Source organism: Electrona antarctica (assembly GCF_951216825.1).
Source record: "Electrona antarctica genome assembly, chromosome: 8".
NCBI lineage: Eukaryota > Metazoa > Chordata > Actinopteri > Myctophiformes > Myctophidae > Electrona > Electrona antarctica.
In genome coordinates, this window is record NC_136789.1 from 18,696,489 (window position 1) to 18,712,961 (window position 16,473).

At 41.8% G+C, this 16,473-nt stretch overlaps 1 protein-coding gene across 1 annotated transcript in view; it reads right to left on the reverse strand.

Annotated features, from left to right (window-relative positions):
* Positions 1-16,473, reverse strand: part of pds5b (PDS5 cohesin associated factor B) — a 52,048-nt gene that overhangs the window by 27,233 nt on the left and 8,342 nt on the right. Inside the window, exons 2-9 of the mRNA XM_079507707.1 lie at positions 11,027-11,153; positions 9,475-9,678; positions 8,802-8,888; positions 7,921-8,018; positions 6,373-6,499; positions 4,380-4,460; positions 2,145-2,285; positions 246-361 (exon numbers count right to left, since the gene is read on the reverse strand). Of these exons, the coding sequence (XP_079363833.1) occupies positions 246-361; positions 2,145-2,285; positions 4,380-4,460; positions 6,373-6,499; positions 7,921-8,018; positions 8,802-8,888; positions 9,475-9,678; positions 11,027-11,134 (962 nt within the window). The 5' untranslated portion in view covers positions 11,135-11,153. The remainder of the gene's footprint in view (positions 1-245; positions 362-2,144; positions 2,286-4,379; positions 4,461-6,372; positions 6,500-7,920; positions 8,019-8,801; positions 8,889-9,474; positions 9,679-11,026; positions 11,154-16,473) is intronic.

Genomic DNA, 16,473 nt, shown 5'->3' on the forward strand with positions numbered 1-16,473 from the left:
TCACACATACAGTTGGAACATCACAGCAGCACACACACCACCCTGAGCACCAACACACACACCACCCTGAGCACCAACGCTCAACTGCGCTAAAAACGGTTCTATAAATCTCCAGTGACCGCCAGAGGAGGTGCTTTTAAGTACTGAATATTCAAAGGAGAACCACCTCTGGCAGTCAGCACGGATGAAAAAGAACCAAACTACATGCCACGCACACGCACACACACACACACAGTGATGCCCACCTGCCCAGGTAGCACTGCCACAGAGGTTTGTTCTGCGACGCCAACTCAGAGTCTTTGGCCCCAAACATCTTAGCCAACAACTTGACAACCTGCAGCCGCTCGTCATTATCGTTACTCTGAGAGACAGACAGACAGAGAAAAAACAAAGATGTGAAGCTGACAGCTATAACAAGTCATCCACATTCAGCCGCCGTATCACTTTCATAGCTCATAAAGGGAAGCAGTTTCATCTATCAATCAGTGTGGGGGGGGGGGGGGGGGGAGAGAGAGAGAGAGAGAGAGAGAGAGAGAGAGAGAGAGAGAGAGAGAGAGAGAGAGAGAGAGAGAGAGAGAGAGAGAGAGAGAGAGAGAGAGAGAGAGAGAGAGAGAGAGAGAGATGAATGCAGATGAAGATGCAAGGACGGAAATAGTCCAATAATGCAGAGGACATAAAAGGAATGATATGGTAATATGTAAATGAAGTACTGTGTTAATCGGACAGACAGAGCATGTAAAGAAGGTCGTTAGACAGACCTGCAGGTACATAAAGGAGATGGAGTGTTACCACCGACACCGCATGCTGCCACCTCCAGGGATTAGAGCTAAAACAAACCTCACGAGTACTGGAAGATTTGACCTAAAATGTTTGATTCTGGGGGTCCCTGGCAGAAACATTTTCTGCTAATTACATATTATTTGACATGAAAACCTTTTGAGAACCAGTGGATTAGGTAGCATGCAGTGGAAAACACAGCCGGTAGACTGGAGTTGGGCTGAGCAGGTATAGCATCATGCAGTGGAAAACACAGTATAAAGACCGTAGCCTGGAGTTGAGCTGAGCAGGTATAGCACCATGCAGTGGAAAACACAGTATAAAGCCGGTAGACTGGAGTTGAGCTGAGCAGTATAGTATCATGCAGTGGAAAAGCAACTTGCGACAGAGGACTGTGTTGGTGATGCAGGCTCTCTGCTAACAGCTAATGAGACTGATCCATCACAGCAGAGTGCTGCTGAGGCATCATTATGCCTATAAAACACACTCTCACACACATGTGAGGAATAATAAAATAATATTGCTTTTGCTCTGCTGACAATACTCTTTTTTTTTAACCAATACTGTTAGTGTCATTACTATTACTGCTACGCCTAATATCGCATTGGCTGCTGTTGCTCACTGGAGCAATGCGTTGACAGGGGACACCCTATTGGTGTGGCTGTCCATGTGTGTAATATGTCACTTTGGCTATGCTATGACGAGCCGTGCCTCCTAATACGTGTAGGTCACAGGTCTCTCCACAATTAAAATAACCATAACAGTCTCCTAATGCGTGTATGCATATGTATTCATGTCTATGGATGGTGCTGCTACTAGCAATACTACTACTGCTTGTAGTACAAGCACTATTATTAACTTGTATTACTACTGCTAATAATAAGGACTAGTAATAAGGAATAGTAAGACCAGTAACACCAATCACAGAGTAAACAGCAAGTGAAATGAATGACCCTGAGGGAGATCGAAACGTCAGTCATTTATTGTACTAGCACCCGAATAAAAGATAAAAACGTCAGTCATTTATTGTACTAGCACCCGAATAAAAGATAAAAGACTGTCCAAGCTGCTCCACTGTCTATCCCTCCCACAACTGTTGTCCCTGCTCCTGTGACGCACCGGACATGTAGGGCCAGGCTGAGGCGCACTGGTAGAGTCCCTTGGTTCGCAAGTGAAATTCCCTTAGTTTGCTCTAAACCTCACACAGCAGCTATAGTCTCACTACACTACAAGGAGTCGACAGTGCATTATTACAAGCTCACAACATGTTGCATGCATCATGTGAGCTTACAGATCTGCTTTTTTCCACACACAACAACATTGGCGTACGAGCAAGTGTAAAACAGGACTTAAAGTGAGTCTGGTACCTTGAGTTTGAACTCCAGCTGAGGCAGCACAGACAGCAGGAGGTGACTGTCAATGTTGTACAGCTCTAGGATAAGATCAAACACGTGTTCTGACAGGTCACTGACGGATGTCTTCCCCAACATCAGCACCTGGTTAAAGAACTGATGGAGAGCGAAGAGACAGATAAGAGGTGACAGGATAGACAAGACTCATACACAAGCTGCCTTTCTCATAGTGGGACGCTATAAGAGAATAGCAGACGGAAGTGACAGAAGCATGTCGAAAAGACATGAAGTGAACACTTCTGCCTTCTACAACAGTACTGCGAGAGACATTACAGACAGGGCCATGAATTGAGGGATTGAAAAGTATGGATAGAATACGTACAGTACAGATTCAGTATATCCTTGCAGTCAGGCAGAAACCTCTTTTCTCCATAGTTTAACCTTTTACGTTTTTTCGTTAACGCCCTACTTGATCATACTACAGCATCACAAAAATGCCTAACACGTAGCAGATCTACAAGCTTGAAACACAGCACGAAGCGACACGGTTTGAGCTTGTAGATCTGCTACTTTTGCACAAAGACATTTTTGGACATAGTGGGTTTCTACCTGACAGAGTCGACATATAGTGATTTCGCTTTATCTCTTCTATCTTAGACACTCCCTTCATTTTCTTACGTATACACAAACTGGAGCCTGACTGATGTATCAGCCAGTCGATATAACGGGCCAGTATTTGCATTCGTTTCATGAACAAGTAGTTAACAAGCCAAGGCAGAAATCTCAGTGGAGTCACTCAGACCTGAATTTAAACAGCCACATTAAGACCATTACAAGTCAGCCTGGAATCATCTTAAGAATATATCAAAGTTAAAGGACCAATCATACAGTATGTCTCAGCACTATTTGGATAATTTATTTTTAAATCAGATGACTGCAGTTGCTGCTGCTGCTCGAGTCCATACTAATTACCAATGAAGTGGATCATATCACTCCACTTCTCAGATCTTTGCACTGGCTCCTCAAATAATTGATTTAAAAATACAGTTGCTAGTCTAAAAATAAAAAAAATGTAACACTGAAGCACTAAATGTGGTGAATAAGCATTCCATTTTTATGCAGCACATGTCTGGAACAAACGCCCAGAAAAGTGCAGGTTTGCTTACTCTGATCTTCCCTATCAGAATGTACCTGTAACTTTCATATTATTCAACTGAATGTTGGACTGAAAGATTCTTTGCTTCTTTACTTCTGAGCCAGCCGTGTGATGTCACCAATCCTACATTCCTATTGTGGTCCAATATGCAAATAAGCCACTTGCTGAAACCTGACATGTCTTTGCTTAGAGCAGCGGGAGCAGTGGTGGGCGTCTGGGCGAGCTGAGAGGTTGTGGTATTTTAACTCACAGACTGCAGAGTGCGCCTTTTGACTCCTATTTTCGTATGTACCTTGTTGCCAATGACACCTTATCTTATCACGCCTTTTTTAATATCAATTGATTACGGTGCTGAGCTGCGTCCAATTTCCCCATATAACACTCCCATTCGATCAGTTGAAGAAAAAAAACCCGGCTCAAACCGGAAAAGATAAGTCCGCTAGCTTATGCTTGCTATGGGACACAGCAACTTAGAACGTAAATATCTCTGAATCACTTTTTAGACCAAAAACAAGCTTGGTTTGTGTCTGATTTATCTAAACGATAGTATTTCACTTACCAAAAGTATGTTTTGGGTGGATTAAATGACAATCACGGGACAGTCAGGATTTTACTTCCTGACTCAGCGGTTTCTGGCCAACACGGCTTTCAAGTTAAGAGTATGGCTCATACAATGCATTAGTGGCAGCGAGAGCCCTTCACCAGATGGCGCTGTGGCACTGGGTGAGTTTTAATATTATTCATAGATCCTGAATTTCTCAATGAGGGAGAAATAGTAGATGTGCTTCCATGGGGTTTTTTGTTTGTTTGTTTGTTTTACTTTTTATGTGGTTAAATGAAATATTAATCATAGCAGTGTAATTTCTTTACATACTTTAAAACGTGTCTGGAGGAGTAGCACAAAGTATTTTCAGTATATTCACTGAAATTCAATACATTGCGTTTATAATCAGTGCATTTTTCCAGTTTAAAACCGGTATGGGTCAGGTACGCATACGCAGACTTCTACAAACTCCTTGTGGACATGCATGATGAACAAAATGCCTTGCATTCAAACACCACTCATTGTGAAAACCGAAGGGTTGTCGTCTCACATTAGTGATGTAGGGTTCGATGGCCTGAGCGGTCCTCTTCAGGAGAGCCTTGGCCAGGTCGTACGCCTGCTTGTTCAGATTCTACACGCGCGCGCGCACGCGCGCACACACACACACACACACACACACACACACACACACACACACACACACACACACACACACACACACACACACACACACACACACACACACACACACACACACACACACACACACACACACACACACACACACACACACACACACACACACACACACACACACACACACACACACACACACACAGAGAGAGAGAACATGGAAACGAGGTCGACAATAATAACATGGTAGCCATAATTACGCATGTGTGAATGGGGGGGGGGGGATTCGTATGGAACTCTAGATCCATATGGGAACGGCATGGATCCCATGTGCATCTCAGGCTTCATGTATACCATCTGTGGTGTCAGTCATTACATACTGTATCGTCGCTGTTGGGCAGAAACCTCTCATCTCCAAATTTTTCTGGGTTTTTTTTTTCCTTCTTTTTTTGTGTTAATTAATGGCCCACTTGATCATACTGCAGTGTCACACAAAAGCATCAAAGCAGGTGTTCAAGCTCGAAATGTGGCGCAAATCGACCCGTTTGTAGATCTGCTACTTTTGCCATTTTTGAGTGGTGCAACCACTCCAAGGAACAGCAATGTCCGTGTTAACCTATGTGACTATGTGTTAACCTATGTGACTATGAGTAGCAGTAGGGGCAAAAGTGGCGCTGTTGTGCCAGAAACAGAGAGAGAGAGAGAGATAGTGCTGCACTGTTGCCTGCTAATGTGAGAGAGAGAGAGGCAGAGAGAGAGAGAGAGAGAGGGGGGGGGGGGGGGGGGGGAGGGGAGTTGCACCACTCAGTTCACACGGGTGTGTTTTCTTTTTTTTTTAATCCTGAAAAGCAACAGTTTGGGACATCGGGTTTCCACCCGACGAGACGATATCTATACCGCATGATAGGCCATAATCACCTATTATTTTGCAATAGCGATAATAGCATGCTGCAACAGTGCGACACAGTTGCATGAATAAGTTGGACGAAACATAAAAATCACAAGGTTTCTGCCCGACAACAACGATATTTTCATGTGCAACTGACAAACAGTAAAGGGTTGAAAGAAAACACTTGAAGCATGTGCTGCTGCTCTGATCTGCAGTTACCCCTTCTCAGCTGCAGGGGTCTCACTGAATTACAACGCATGGAAGACATGATATGAGCATGAACTGCTTGCTACTGAACCCTGTGCCTCTTTGGGGGGAGTGTGAGACTGGACATGCAGCGCACACACACATCCTAGCTGTGCTTGGACTGTGCATGTGTGGGTGTGCCGTGTGTGTGCATGCATGTGTGTACTTGGATTACTATACACTTGAAGGCCAAATGTCCCCACAATAGTATAGTAGAATGTGAGAAAGACTGAAGTCAATTTTCCTGGTCCTCCTCACGAGAGGAATTGTTTTGAATGGTTTACATTTAGGGGAAAACATTTAAAAAATATATTCAGGTTGGGTTTGGATTAGGCATGTAGAGGGTTACATTTAGGGGTAAGAGTTAGTTATGCGTGATTTAGCCCATTGGTTCCCAACCTTTTAATACTGAAGTACCACCTCAGAAAATAATCTAATCACTAATCAGCACAACTGATGGTATTTCTAATGTGATTAATCCGTTCTTGAGAACGGCTAGGTGTGCTGTCAGCACGGCTGGAGAGCCTATTTCAACCAATTGCTTGGTCAGAAGAACTACCTGTAGTAAATAGTAATGTGAATATTTCATTCCACTTTTTTTCTCCTTTTTTGGGCGACTCCTGTGTACCACCAGAGGGGGGGCTCAAGGTACAAGTACCAGTGGTTGGGAACCTCTGATTTAGATAGTTGTGTGCCAGTGTCGCACACCGAAAGTAGCCTATCTACTACAAGTGTGTGTGTGTGTGTGTGTGTGTGTGTGTGTGTTACTTCGTACCTTGTGTGCCGGTACCAGGTTGACCAGTACAGTGTCCAGCAGCTCCTGGGAGACGGTGTCTCCCTCACAGATGATGGAGCTCATCAGATCCACCATGTGCATGTGCACCTTCTGGTTGTGACCGTTGCTGTGGAAACAAACAAGGTTCATCAAGGATCCTAACCACTAACAGCCTAGTCAATCAATCAATAAATCAATCAATCAATCAATCAAAACATCCAACATACGGTTCCCAGCATTAGCAACGTCCAGCTCTAACCACTTAAACCCTCTAGATTTAAGTGAACTGGACCTGATATTTGGACCTGTACTTGGACCGCTTTTTCCCCGTCAACACCAAATCTCTTTGCCAAAAATAGCTGATCTGTAGATCAGCAATTTCGGGATAATGTTCCACCGAGAATATGGATACTGGGTTTCAAGTGGTTAATGACAGTACAAGTGCGTGCGACGTGCGTGCGTGTGGTTGGGGGCTTCCGATTTGTAGCAATAAGGTCACAGGTTTGAAAACAAAGTCACCGACACATAAGATAAATGAAGAGGCAGGAGATGTATCGATATATCTTTCAAGAGGACACAGTGAAACAGAGAACAAGACAGGGAGTTTTTCTTGGTGCATTGAATTCGCTACTACAGAATTATCAATCATGCTGAAAACTCCATTACCCTCCCTGTGTTACGGTGTAGTGATTGTAGATTACATTACAATGGAGAAGCATGGCTTATTATCAGACCTGGTGTGTCAATGACTGACAAGTCACCAATGCTCGTCTCATTAACTCCCATTCACTGGGAGAAATGCGCACGCACACACACAGCTTCTGTCAGCACATTAGCCACACACACACACACACACACACACACACACACACACACACACACACACACACACACACACACACACACACACACACACACACACACACACACACACACACACACACACACACACACACACACACACACACACACACACACACACACACACACACACACACACACTTTTGTTCAAATGGCAACGTGCCAAATTCTGTGCTGCAGAATTCAGCCCTCAAGGTTGTGTTGAGTGGAGTCAGAGCGAGAGAGAGCAAGCGATAACATGAGGAAGAGAGGGAAGAGCGGGAGAGAGAGAGCAAGAAAGAGTGACAATACAGGGGGTAGGGGGTGCATGTGTGTAAGGGGGGGGGGGGTGCATGTGTGTGAGGCGGGCAGGTGGGCGGGGGTCAGAGAGAGATGGCTCCACTGTTTGTTTCTTTATAATGAGCGAGAGACACAGGGAATGACGTGCACTGAAGGTTTGCAAGAGACATATTCATCGAGTGATCTTGGTACATAGAAATTGATTTACTGGAGATTCTGACTTTTAATTGTACATTTTGTTTTGATTGTATTGTTCCATGTTTTGCTTTGGCAATGTAAACGTATGTTTTCTCATGCCAATAAAGCCATTTGAATTGAATTGACAGATTCACTGCTGCTGTATGCTTATGACAATGAATGCAACACACACACACACACACACACACACACACAGGCTATGGTACTCACTTTATGACAGTGAACAGCGTTCTGTACAGCTGGGTAAAGATCTCATTGCTGTCTTCTAGTTCAAAGCAGATGTTGTAGGACTTCACCCAGGCAATGTTCTGAGAGAGAGACCATGTTATTCACACCACAGAGACAACCATACAGAGATCTGTATAGTATATGGGCATACAAAGGGACAGACAGGCTTTATTAGATCATTCTGGACAACCACTGTTCCGACGACTTCCCACTCGGCACACCACTTCTTCAGGCCCTCACCGATACACACACCAAGTCTGAAGTCCACCGGTCGGACGGTGCTCGAGATACGCGGGGGGGAAACACGCATATCATATCTCACGCAAATGATTAACACCTTAATTGCCCGGAGTTATTTAAACCATTAAATAAATGTGCCCAGCGATTTATAGCAGCGGAGCACTTTTACCGACGGACCGGATGTTATCCCGGATGTGGGTGTAGCAGCTAAATGACAGCCAAAACACTAACTGCAATCGACAACGGGAGGTATGATTAAATCTACCGCTACTAGCGACTGTACACCGTCTAACACATCACCTTTTCTTAGAATTAGACGGGATGATTTAGATCGTGAGTTATTAACGTTTTAAGATTTTCAGTCTCGTCGGCTAAACAGGGGGGGGGACATTTTCGATGACGTCCCACTGTTACGCAACATCGAGTATTGCACAACAGGCGCTCCTAGGCTGTGGAGCGATGTGATCGGTTTTGATATCATTAATCTCCGTCCTGTTAATCAATCTCCATCCTGGGCATCAGAGTGTACTAATTAACAGGACGGAGACCTCCGTCTGGGGCCCTTAAACTGTTGACTTCTTTTTAGTTTATCACAAACATGCAATCAATCACTGGTGTTGTACCTCCAGCAGGTAGAAGTATCTGTTGAACTGAGCACTCTTGGTGTCTTCCAGACCCTTCAGTTGTCTGGTGATGAACATGAAGATGTCCTGTAACAGACACGCACAATTACTAATGAACCGTCATAGTATATACATACTGTACTGTTATAGTGGCCCATGTCTTATATACATACTGTACTGTTATAGTCCTATATACATACTGTACTGTTATAGTGGCCCATGTCTTATATACATACTGTACTGTTATAGTCCTATATACATACTGTACTGTTATAGTGGCCCATGTCTTATATACATACTGTACTGTTAGTGCCCCATGTCTTATATACATACTGTACTGTTATAGTGCCCCATATACATACTGTACTGTTATAGTCACATATTGTCACAGTGGAAACCTTTTGGCCAAAACCATGTTCCAATATACACGTAGCTAAGTAGGTCAGGGGAGGCTTATTGCCAGTATCAGCCCGATAATGTGGGAGTCTGTCCCTGTTACAATGCGCTAGACCACTGGGAGATGGATTGCTAACAAATACCAAAATAGACCAATGTGCTTTTTAGTTAGTCATACATTTATTTAATACTGATATATTTGACATAAAACTTTTCTGCATGGAGATATGAGGGTTCACCCCATATAATAATAATCAAAAGTAGAGGTGAAGTGAACCTTCAGTTTATCCGGCGAGGTGTATGGAGCCTCCGGGGCGTATATCCTGAAGATGTCGGCCAGGCAGCAGGCCACCAGCAGCCTCACGTCCTTGTCCGGGTGCTTGAGGAAGAAGTCTGAGGCCAGGTGGAGCGCCAGGTTCAGATACAACTCCTTCTCCTCCTCAGAGTCCTGGTCCATGTCCATGAAGGTCTTCACCACCATCTGGACACACAGACATTGTCATTGGTCCGTTATAATAACAATAAACTTTATTTGAATAGCACCTTTCACACTGTGAAATGGAGCTCAATGTGCTTTACACATACATTTAAAAGAGTAAGAACAAAGCACACGTGCTTTACAGAAAAAGCAAACATTATAATAATAGCAAATGAATATAAAAACTGACCATGTGAATAACACAGATTACAAAAATCAACTAAAAGGTCTTGGGTGTATTTTAAAGCAATTTACAGATGCTGCCTGTCTTAGGTGTAAGGCCGCGCAAAATAATACATTGGTCTCCGGTTGCCGACCGACTATTAAATATGCGCGACCCATTTGATTGTATTGGCATTTGGTAAAAAAAAAAAAAAGGCAAAATCCTCAGACCAAAAAGGTCTTTATATATGGATAATATATCCATATATAAAGCCCAACAAAACGTAGCCTACACCTAACCAAAGCCAAAGTTTTTCAAGTTGTTTAACGACGTACTCGACTTATAGGCTACTACGAGAGAGAAAAGTCGGCTTCTCCGTCCCGGAGAGCACGACGGGTGGATTGACAGTTAACGTTACTGTGTACTGGTTTGTCTTGCGATTTATTTTGGATTTCGGAACCATTTTTTTGGACCCATGAAGAACTCTACTGTGTAGTGTGTGTGAGCTAGCTAGATAACGTTAGCTATGTTTTTGTCTTTCAACCAGTAGCACTAGCTAGCTATACTCGGGCTATACTCGGGCAAAAGTTATTAAATAGTTTTTTAAATAAAATTAAAAAAAAATCTTTGCGACCCATCTTTCAGCGAAAAAAATTATATATATATATATATATATATATATATATATATATATATATAATACAATAAATTCCCTACCAACTCAGCCCAAAAATGACAGCCAACCGGAGACCAAACTATTATTTTGCTTGGCCTAATAGGACACATTGGTCAGTCTTCCGTTTGGGGTCTGACATATAGAATAGAATACAAATTCTCAAATGTATTAATGACTACTTTATGTTAAACTGTAATCATATTAACATAACATATTAATGTTATGTTATGGGTGTGTATCTCTACTGGCAGTGGCATGCATGCTTTGTTGTGTCTAGTAAACCTGTGACCTAGAACTCTGGCCTAGGTTGCTAAGTTTGTTGCTGACATGTGTTCTTTTCGATAGAGATAGCTGTCAAAAAGAGTTATGGAGTTTAGAAAGCTTTTGCTGACCCTGTGGCAAAAAACATTGATGTAAGGATGTTGTTCGGAGCTGTATGTATAAGCTGTAAGTCTGACTGGACGTCATGCTTGGACTTGGAGTCAGATAGGGTGTTCCATTACTGCACTGACCTTGAGCCTGCGGACCATCTCCTCTTTGGAGATTTTGTCGGAGATCTCTTTGACCCCCGGGGGGTAGGTGACCTTCCCATCTGCGGCTCGAGCTTTAGAGTGAGCCATCCTCTCAGCTCTGCACTGCCTGAGAGAGAGAGACACATCAGTAAGCAGGTCCTACTAGATTGACGTATTATTCACTGCTAGAGGCAACGAGAGAGAGACAGACAGACAGACAGAAGTGATGAGGAAGATGGGAGGAAAAACAGAGTGAGAACAAAACCACTCTGACTGAATTATAGTCAGGAAAGGAGGAGGAAAAAACAGAGGATGTTCTGAGGCCTACGGTTAAGCTTTTAAAATTAGTCTGGAGACGGAAAAAGTGTGTGTGTGTGTGTGTGTGTGTGTGTGTGTGTGTGTGTGTGTGTGTGTGTGTGTGTGTGTGTGTGTGTGTGTGTGTGTGTGTGTGTGTGTGTGTGTGTGTGTGTCAAACGACATTCAACATACTCATTACAAAAGACTAAATCCTAACAGGCACTAGAGACAGAGAATTCATTACATTCAAAAGTAGCAGCGTTAGCAAAAGTGCATTAGTGGGCAATCTGTGCAAACTGCAAAGAGGCAAAAATTAAGAGCCATCTTCTGTTCAGCAGCTGAATAGCAGCCGGGACAAAGGATAGTTTGAACCGATTAGTCTTTGCAGTGGGCACCCTCAGCCGATGACCTCAGGGCAACAGTTCAAACTCAGACCGAAGTGGGTGATCCGAGACCTCCAGGAGGGGGTGTGTGTGTGTGCGTGCGTGCGTAGTCAATGTATTTACACACACACACACACACACACACACACACACACTGCCAACCCTGTAGGACATCTACACCCAGAGGCAAGTAATTCACAGGCTTGATGCCGAGTGCCAAGCAGGGAGGCATTTGGTCCCAGACAGTCTTTGGTACGACATGGCCAGGGAGTGAATCCCGACATCCCAATCACTCTAACCACAAGGCCACTCTGGTTGGTTTATGTCAGTTTATAGGCATTTTAAGCTCACTGCAGCCACCATCTTGAAAACGATGCCTTAATTTCCAGTTATTTTCCCCCAATATTTTTGTATGTCATTTAGCATACCCAATAATAATAGAATCCATTGGAAAATCTCTTTTATCAATTATTTTGATTTGTAACCATATACTGACCCATTTAATATTAGATTAATTGCAAACAGACCACTAGGGGGCGAGCCCAACTCGTTTGCGATGGTTTTTGAAAACCTTATAACCATACCTACCACCATGCCAAAAATCTAAAACTTGTCACCAAGTGCACGATTTTAACGAATTGGGACGCAATAGCTATAGCTATTAGGGGTTATTGCAAAGTTATTACACGGCCTTGTGTGTGGTAAAAATGAAAAATAAATATGGGCCTGTTGGAGATAATGAAAAAAGCAGCATGCTAATTTATAACAGAACATCCCAGTCTGTCTGTCGGGGACAATCAGCCGCTGGCTGTGAAAAACAAGCCTGAACCCTCACCTTTCTGACTGAACGGAAATGTGAATATGGCAACACTGTTGCAGTTTTCTGTCATCAATCAGCTACTGTTAGCCTTGTGGTCTAGACAGCGGGATCATGTGTCAAATCTGGTGCTTCTCTATATAATGACAGACTGGAGTGTACTGTACATATGTCATCAATGTTGACATTCTGGCTTTAGTTGTGCTCATAGGGTGTGAGAATGTGCCCACTGGAACTAAAAACTTTTGTGTGTGTTGATGGTGGCGCTATACTCTATGGCTCTGGGGTAGACTAGAGGGTCCTCATCTGGAGACGTTTGATGCCTCAGTCTCTTTGAAGAGAGACATTTTGGCATGCATTTTTAACTACTTTCATCATTGTATATTATTATTTGTAAAATGTATATTATTAAGGGACCAAGAAGTCACGTAGTGACTTTGGTCACTTATTGTTTTTGTGTTTTTTTTTCTTCTTCTCCTTCTCCTTCTTCTCCTCCTTCTTCCGCCAAAAATAGCTGTTCCGGCTGAACCGTGCAGTCGGTTTTCGCGAAACGCAGTAATCTGATAGAGGGCCATGCCAAACGGTGACTATACGAAGCCCATGACGATTGGCCAAATGATGGCGCTATAGCACTCAATTGAAAATGCAAACTTTGAACGTGCATATCTCATGAACCGTTTGACCGTTGGCAATGGCACTTTGATACACATATGTGTCTCCTCATGCCGAACAACTTTCGTGTTCTGACTTTTGACCTTTAGATCACCCGCCATTTTGAATGATATGAAAAACAGTTAAAATGTATCTCCTCCCAGGATCTTTGATCACAAAATGCACGAAAACTTCTACACGTGAACTTTGGACCTATACGGACAAATAATCGTAGTACATTTCTTTTAAGTGAAAAAATTTAGTTTTTATGAGCCAATGAAAATTGCTGTTTTTTTAAACTCCTTCTGCACCTAATACCTATATGAATACTGGATGATGTTACTGTTTAGAATGAGTCAACTGACTGTGTCTGCATATCTCAGTCGGTAGAGCTCTCGCCTTTGGACCACAAGGTTGTGTGTTCAAATCCGGGTAATGACAACTCAGTGTATGCATTGTGGGCTGCAAGTTTTGTGATGACTCAACTGAACAATTGAAGTAGATTACATTTGACCCATCAGGCACTAGGACATGGCATCACAGTAATAGAGATACTAGTTAGTGTAATAGTTTAATAAGTCTAATTTTGTAATAGTGTAATAAGTGTAATAGTGTAATAAGTGCAATAGTGTAATAGTGTAATATGTGAAATAGTATAATAGTGTAATAAGTGCAACAGTGTAATAGTATAATAGTATAATAAATCTAATTTTGTAATAGTGTAATACGTGTAATAGTGTAATAGTATAATAGTGTAATAAGTATAATAAGTCTAATTTTGTAATAAGTGACAATTCAGCCCTTGATTCTTATTTGTTCTTATTGCGTATAGTCTTCTTTCTTGGTCCCGCCTTATCGCTGCTTGCAGCTATATTTGTTTTTATGAATGTAAAAAAAAAAATCGATTACATATTGGTGCTCCTTAGATTTTGGTGGGTGCTCCTACATTTTGTCTGGTGCTCCTTCATTTTAAAATTTGTAAAAGAAAAAAATAGTATAAAGTTAATTAAACATTTCGAGCCCTGCGTGTCCCCTGACTTCACCCATTTTCAACCCATCTTCATATATATATATATATATATATATATATATATATAAATGAAAAAAAATATCTACTTGATCTGTGTCTCATAGGAGTGCTGTGGACACTTCAGAAACCCGCCTATCAGTAACATCATTGTTACGCAGTTTGACCGTTGGCAATGGCACTTTGATACACATATGTGTCTCCTCATGCCGAACAACTTTCGTGTTCTGACTTTTGACCTTTAGATCACCCGCCATTTTGAATGATATGAAAAACAGTTAAAATGTATCTCCTCCCAGGATCTTTGATCACAAAATGCACAAAAACTTCTACACGTGAACTTTGGACCTATACGGACAAATAATCGTAGTACATTTCTTTTAAGTGAAAAAATTTAGTTTTTATGAGCCAATGAAAATTGCTGTTTTTTTAAACTCCTTCTGCACCTAATACCTATATGAATACTGGATGATGTTACTGTTTAGAATGAGTCAACTGACTGTCTGCATATCTCAGTCGGTAGAGCTCTCGCCTTTGGACCACAAGGTTGTGTGTTCAAATCCGGGTAATGACAACTCAGTGTATGCATTGTGGGCTGCAAGTTTTGTGATGACTCAACTGAACAATTGAAGTAGATTACATTTGACCCATCAGGCACTAGGACATGGCATCACAGTAATAGAGATACTAGTTAGTGTAATAGTTTAATAAGTCTAATTTTGTAATAGTGTAATAGTGTAATAAGTGCAATAGTGTAATAGTGTAATATGTGAAATAGTATAATAGTGTAATAAGTGCAACAGTGTAATAGTATAATAGTATAATAAATCTAATTTTGTAATAGTGTAATACGTGTAATAGTGTAATAGTATAATAGTGTAATAAGTATAATAAGTCTAATTTTGTAATAAGTGACAATTCAGCCCGTGATTCTTATTTGTTCTTATTGCGTATAGTCTTCTTTCTTGGTCCCGCCTTATCGCTGCTTGCAGCTATATTTGTTTTTATGAATGTTTAAAAAAAAAAAATCGATTACATATTGGTGCTCCTTAGATTTTGGTGGGTGCTCCTACATTTTGTCTGGTGCTCCTTCATTTTAAAATTTGTAAAAGAAAAAAATAGTATAAAGTTAATTAAACATTTCGAGCCCTGCGTGTCCCCTGACTTCACCCATTTTCAACCTATCTTCATATATATATATATATATATATATATATATATATATATATATAAATGAAAAAAAATATCTACTTGATCTGTGTCTCATAGGAGTGCTGTGGACACTTCAGAAACCCGCCTATCAGTAACATCATTGTTACGCAGTTTTTCCAAACAAGATTTCAACATTTACTTAAGTACTGTACTCGAGTACAATTTTGAGCCATTTGTACTTTACTTGAGTATTTCAAATGTCCAATACTTTTACTTCTACTTCAAAACATTTAGGAAGAAAATATTGTACTTTTACTCCAATAAGATTATTTGAAAACTAGTTATTTTTTAGATTTTGATTGTTATTACAAAAACATACATTAACCACTTCAACACTATATATTATATATTTGAAAATAGCAGATCTACAAGCTCACAAAAATTGTGAGTACTTTTTCCACCACTGTCACTCCAAAAGCCCTCCATTGAGACACTGACCAATTAAACAAAAATGGTGCCATATTATGAGCATTAGTGAGGACCAATTATATGAAGACATGCTGAAAATGGGTGAAGTCATCCTTTAATAGGCTACCCATCAGTTAGGATATTCATGGTCATGTGAGGATGTCATTATCTCCCACACCATCCTCCTCGACCGCCTCACCGCCTGCCTTGGCCTCACAGACATAGCTCTCTCCTGGTTCCAGTCATATCTCTCCAACAGACAACAGTTTGTCACCATCAACTCCTCCAGATCTCACCCAGCCCCGGTCAACCACGGTGTACCACAAGGTTCCGTACTTGGTCCACTACTGTTCAACATTTACATGCTCCCCCTGGGTCAGATTATTCGCCACCATGGTCTGAGCTTTCCTTGCTATGCTGATGATAATGATACTCAACTGTATCTCAGCATCTCACCTTCCACTCAGCTCCCCCCTCAGTCCCTTGTCTGAAATAAAAGCTTGGATGACCACTAACCTTCTCAAACTAAACAGTTCAAAGACAGCTCATGGTCATGGCTCCAAAGGCACTGCTCCAGAAAGTTGGACATTTCCTACTTCATGTTGATGGCAGCTCCATAACTCCATCTCTGGAAGTCCGCAACCTGGGCATA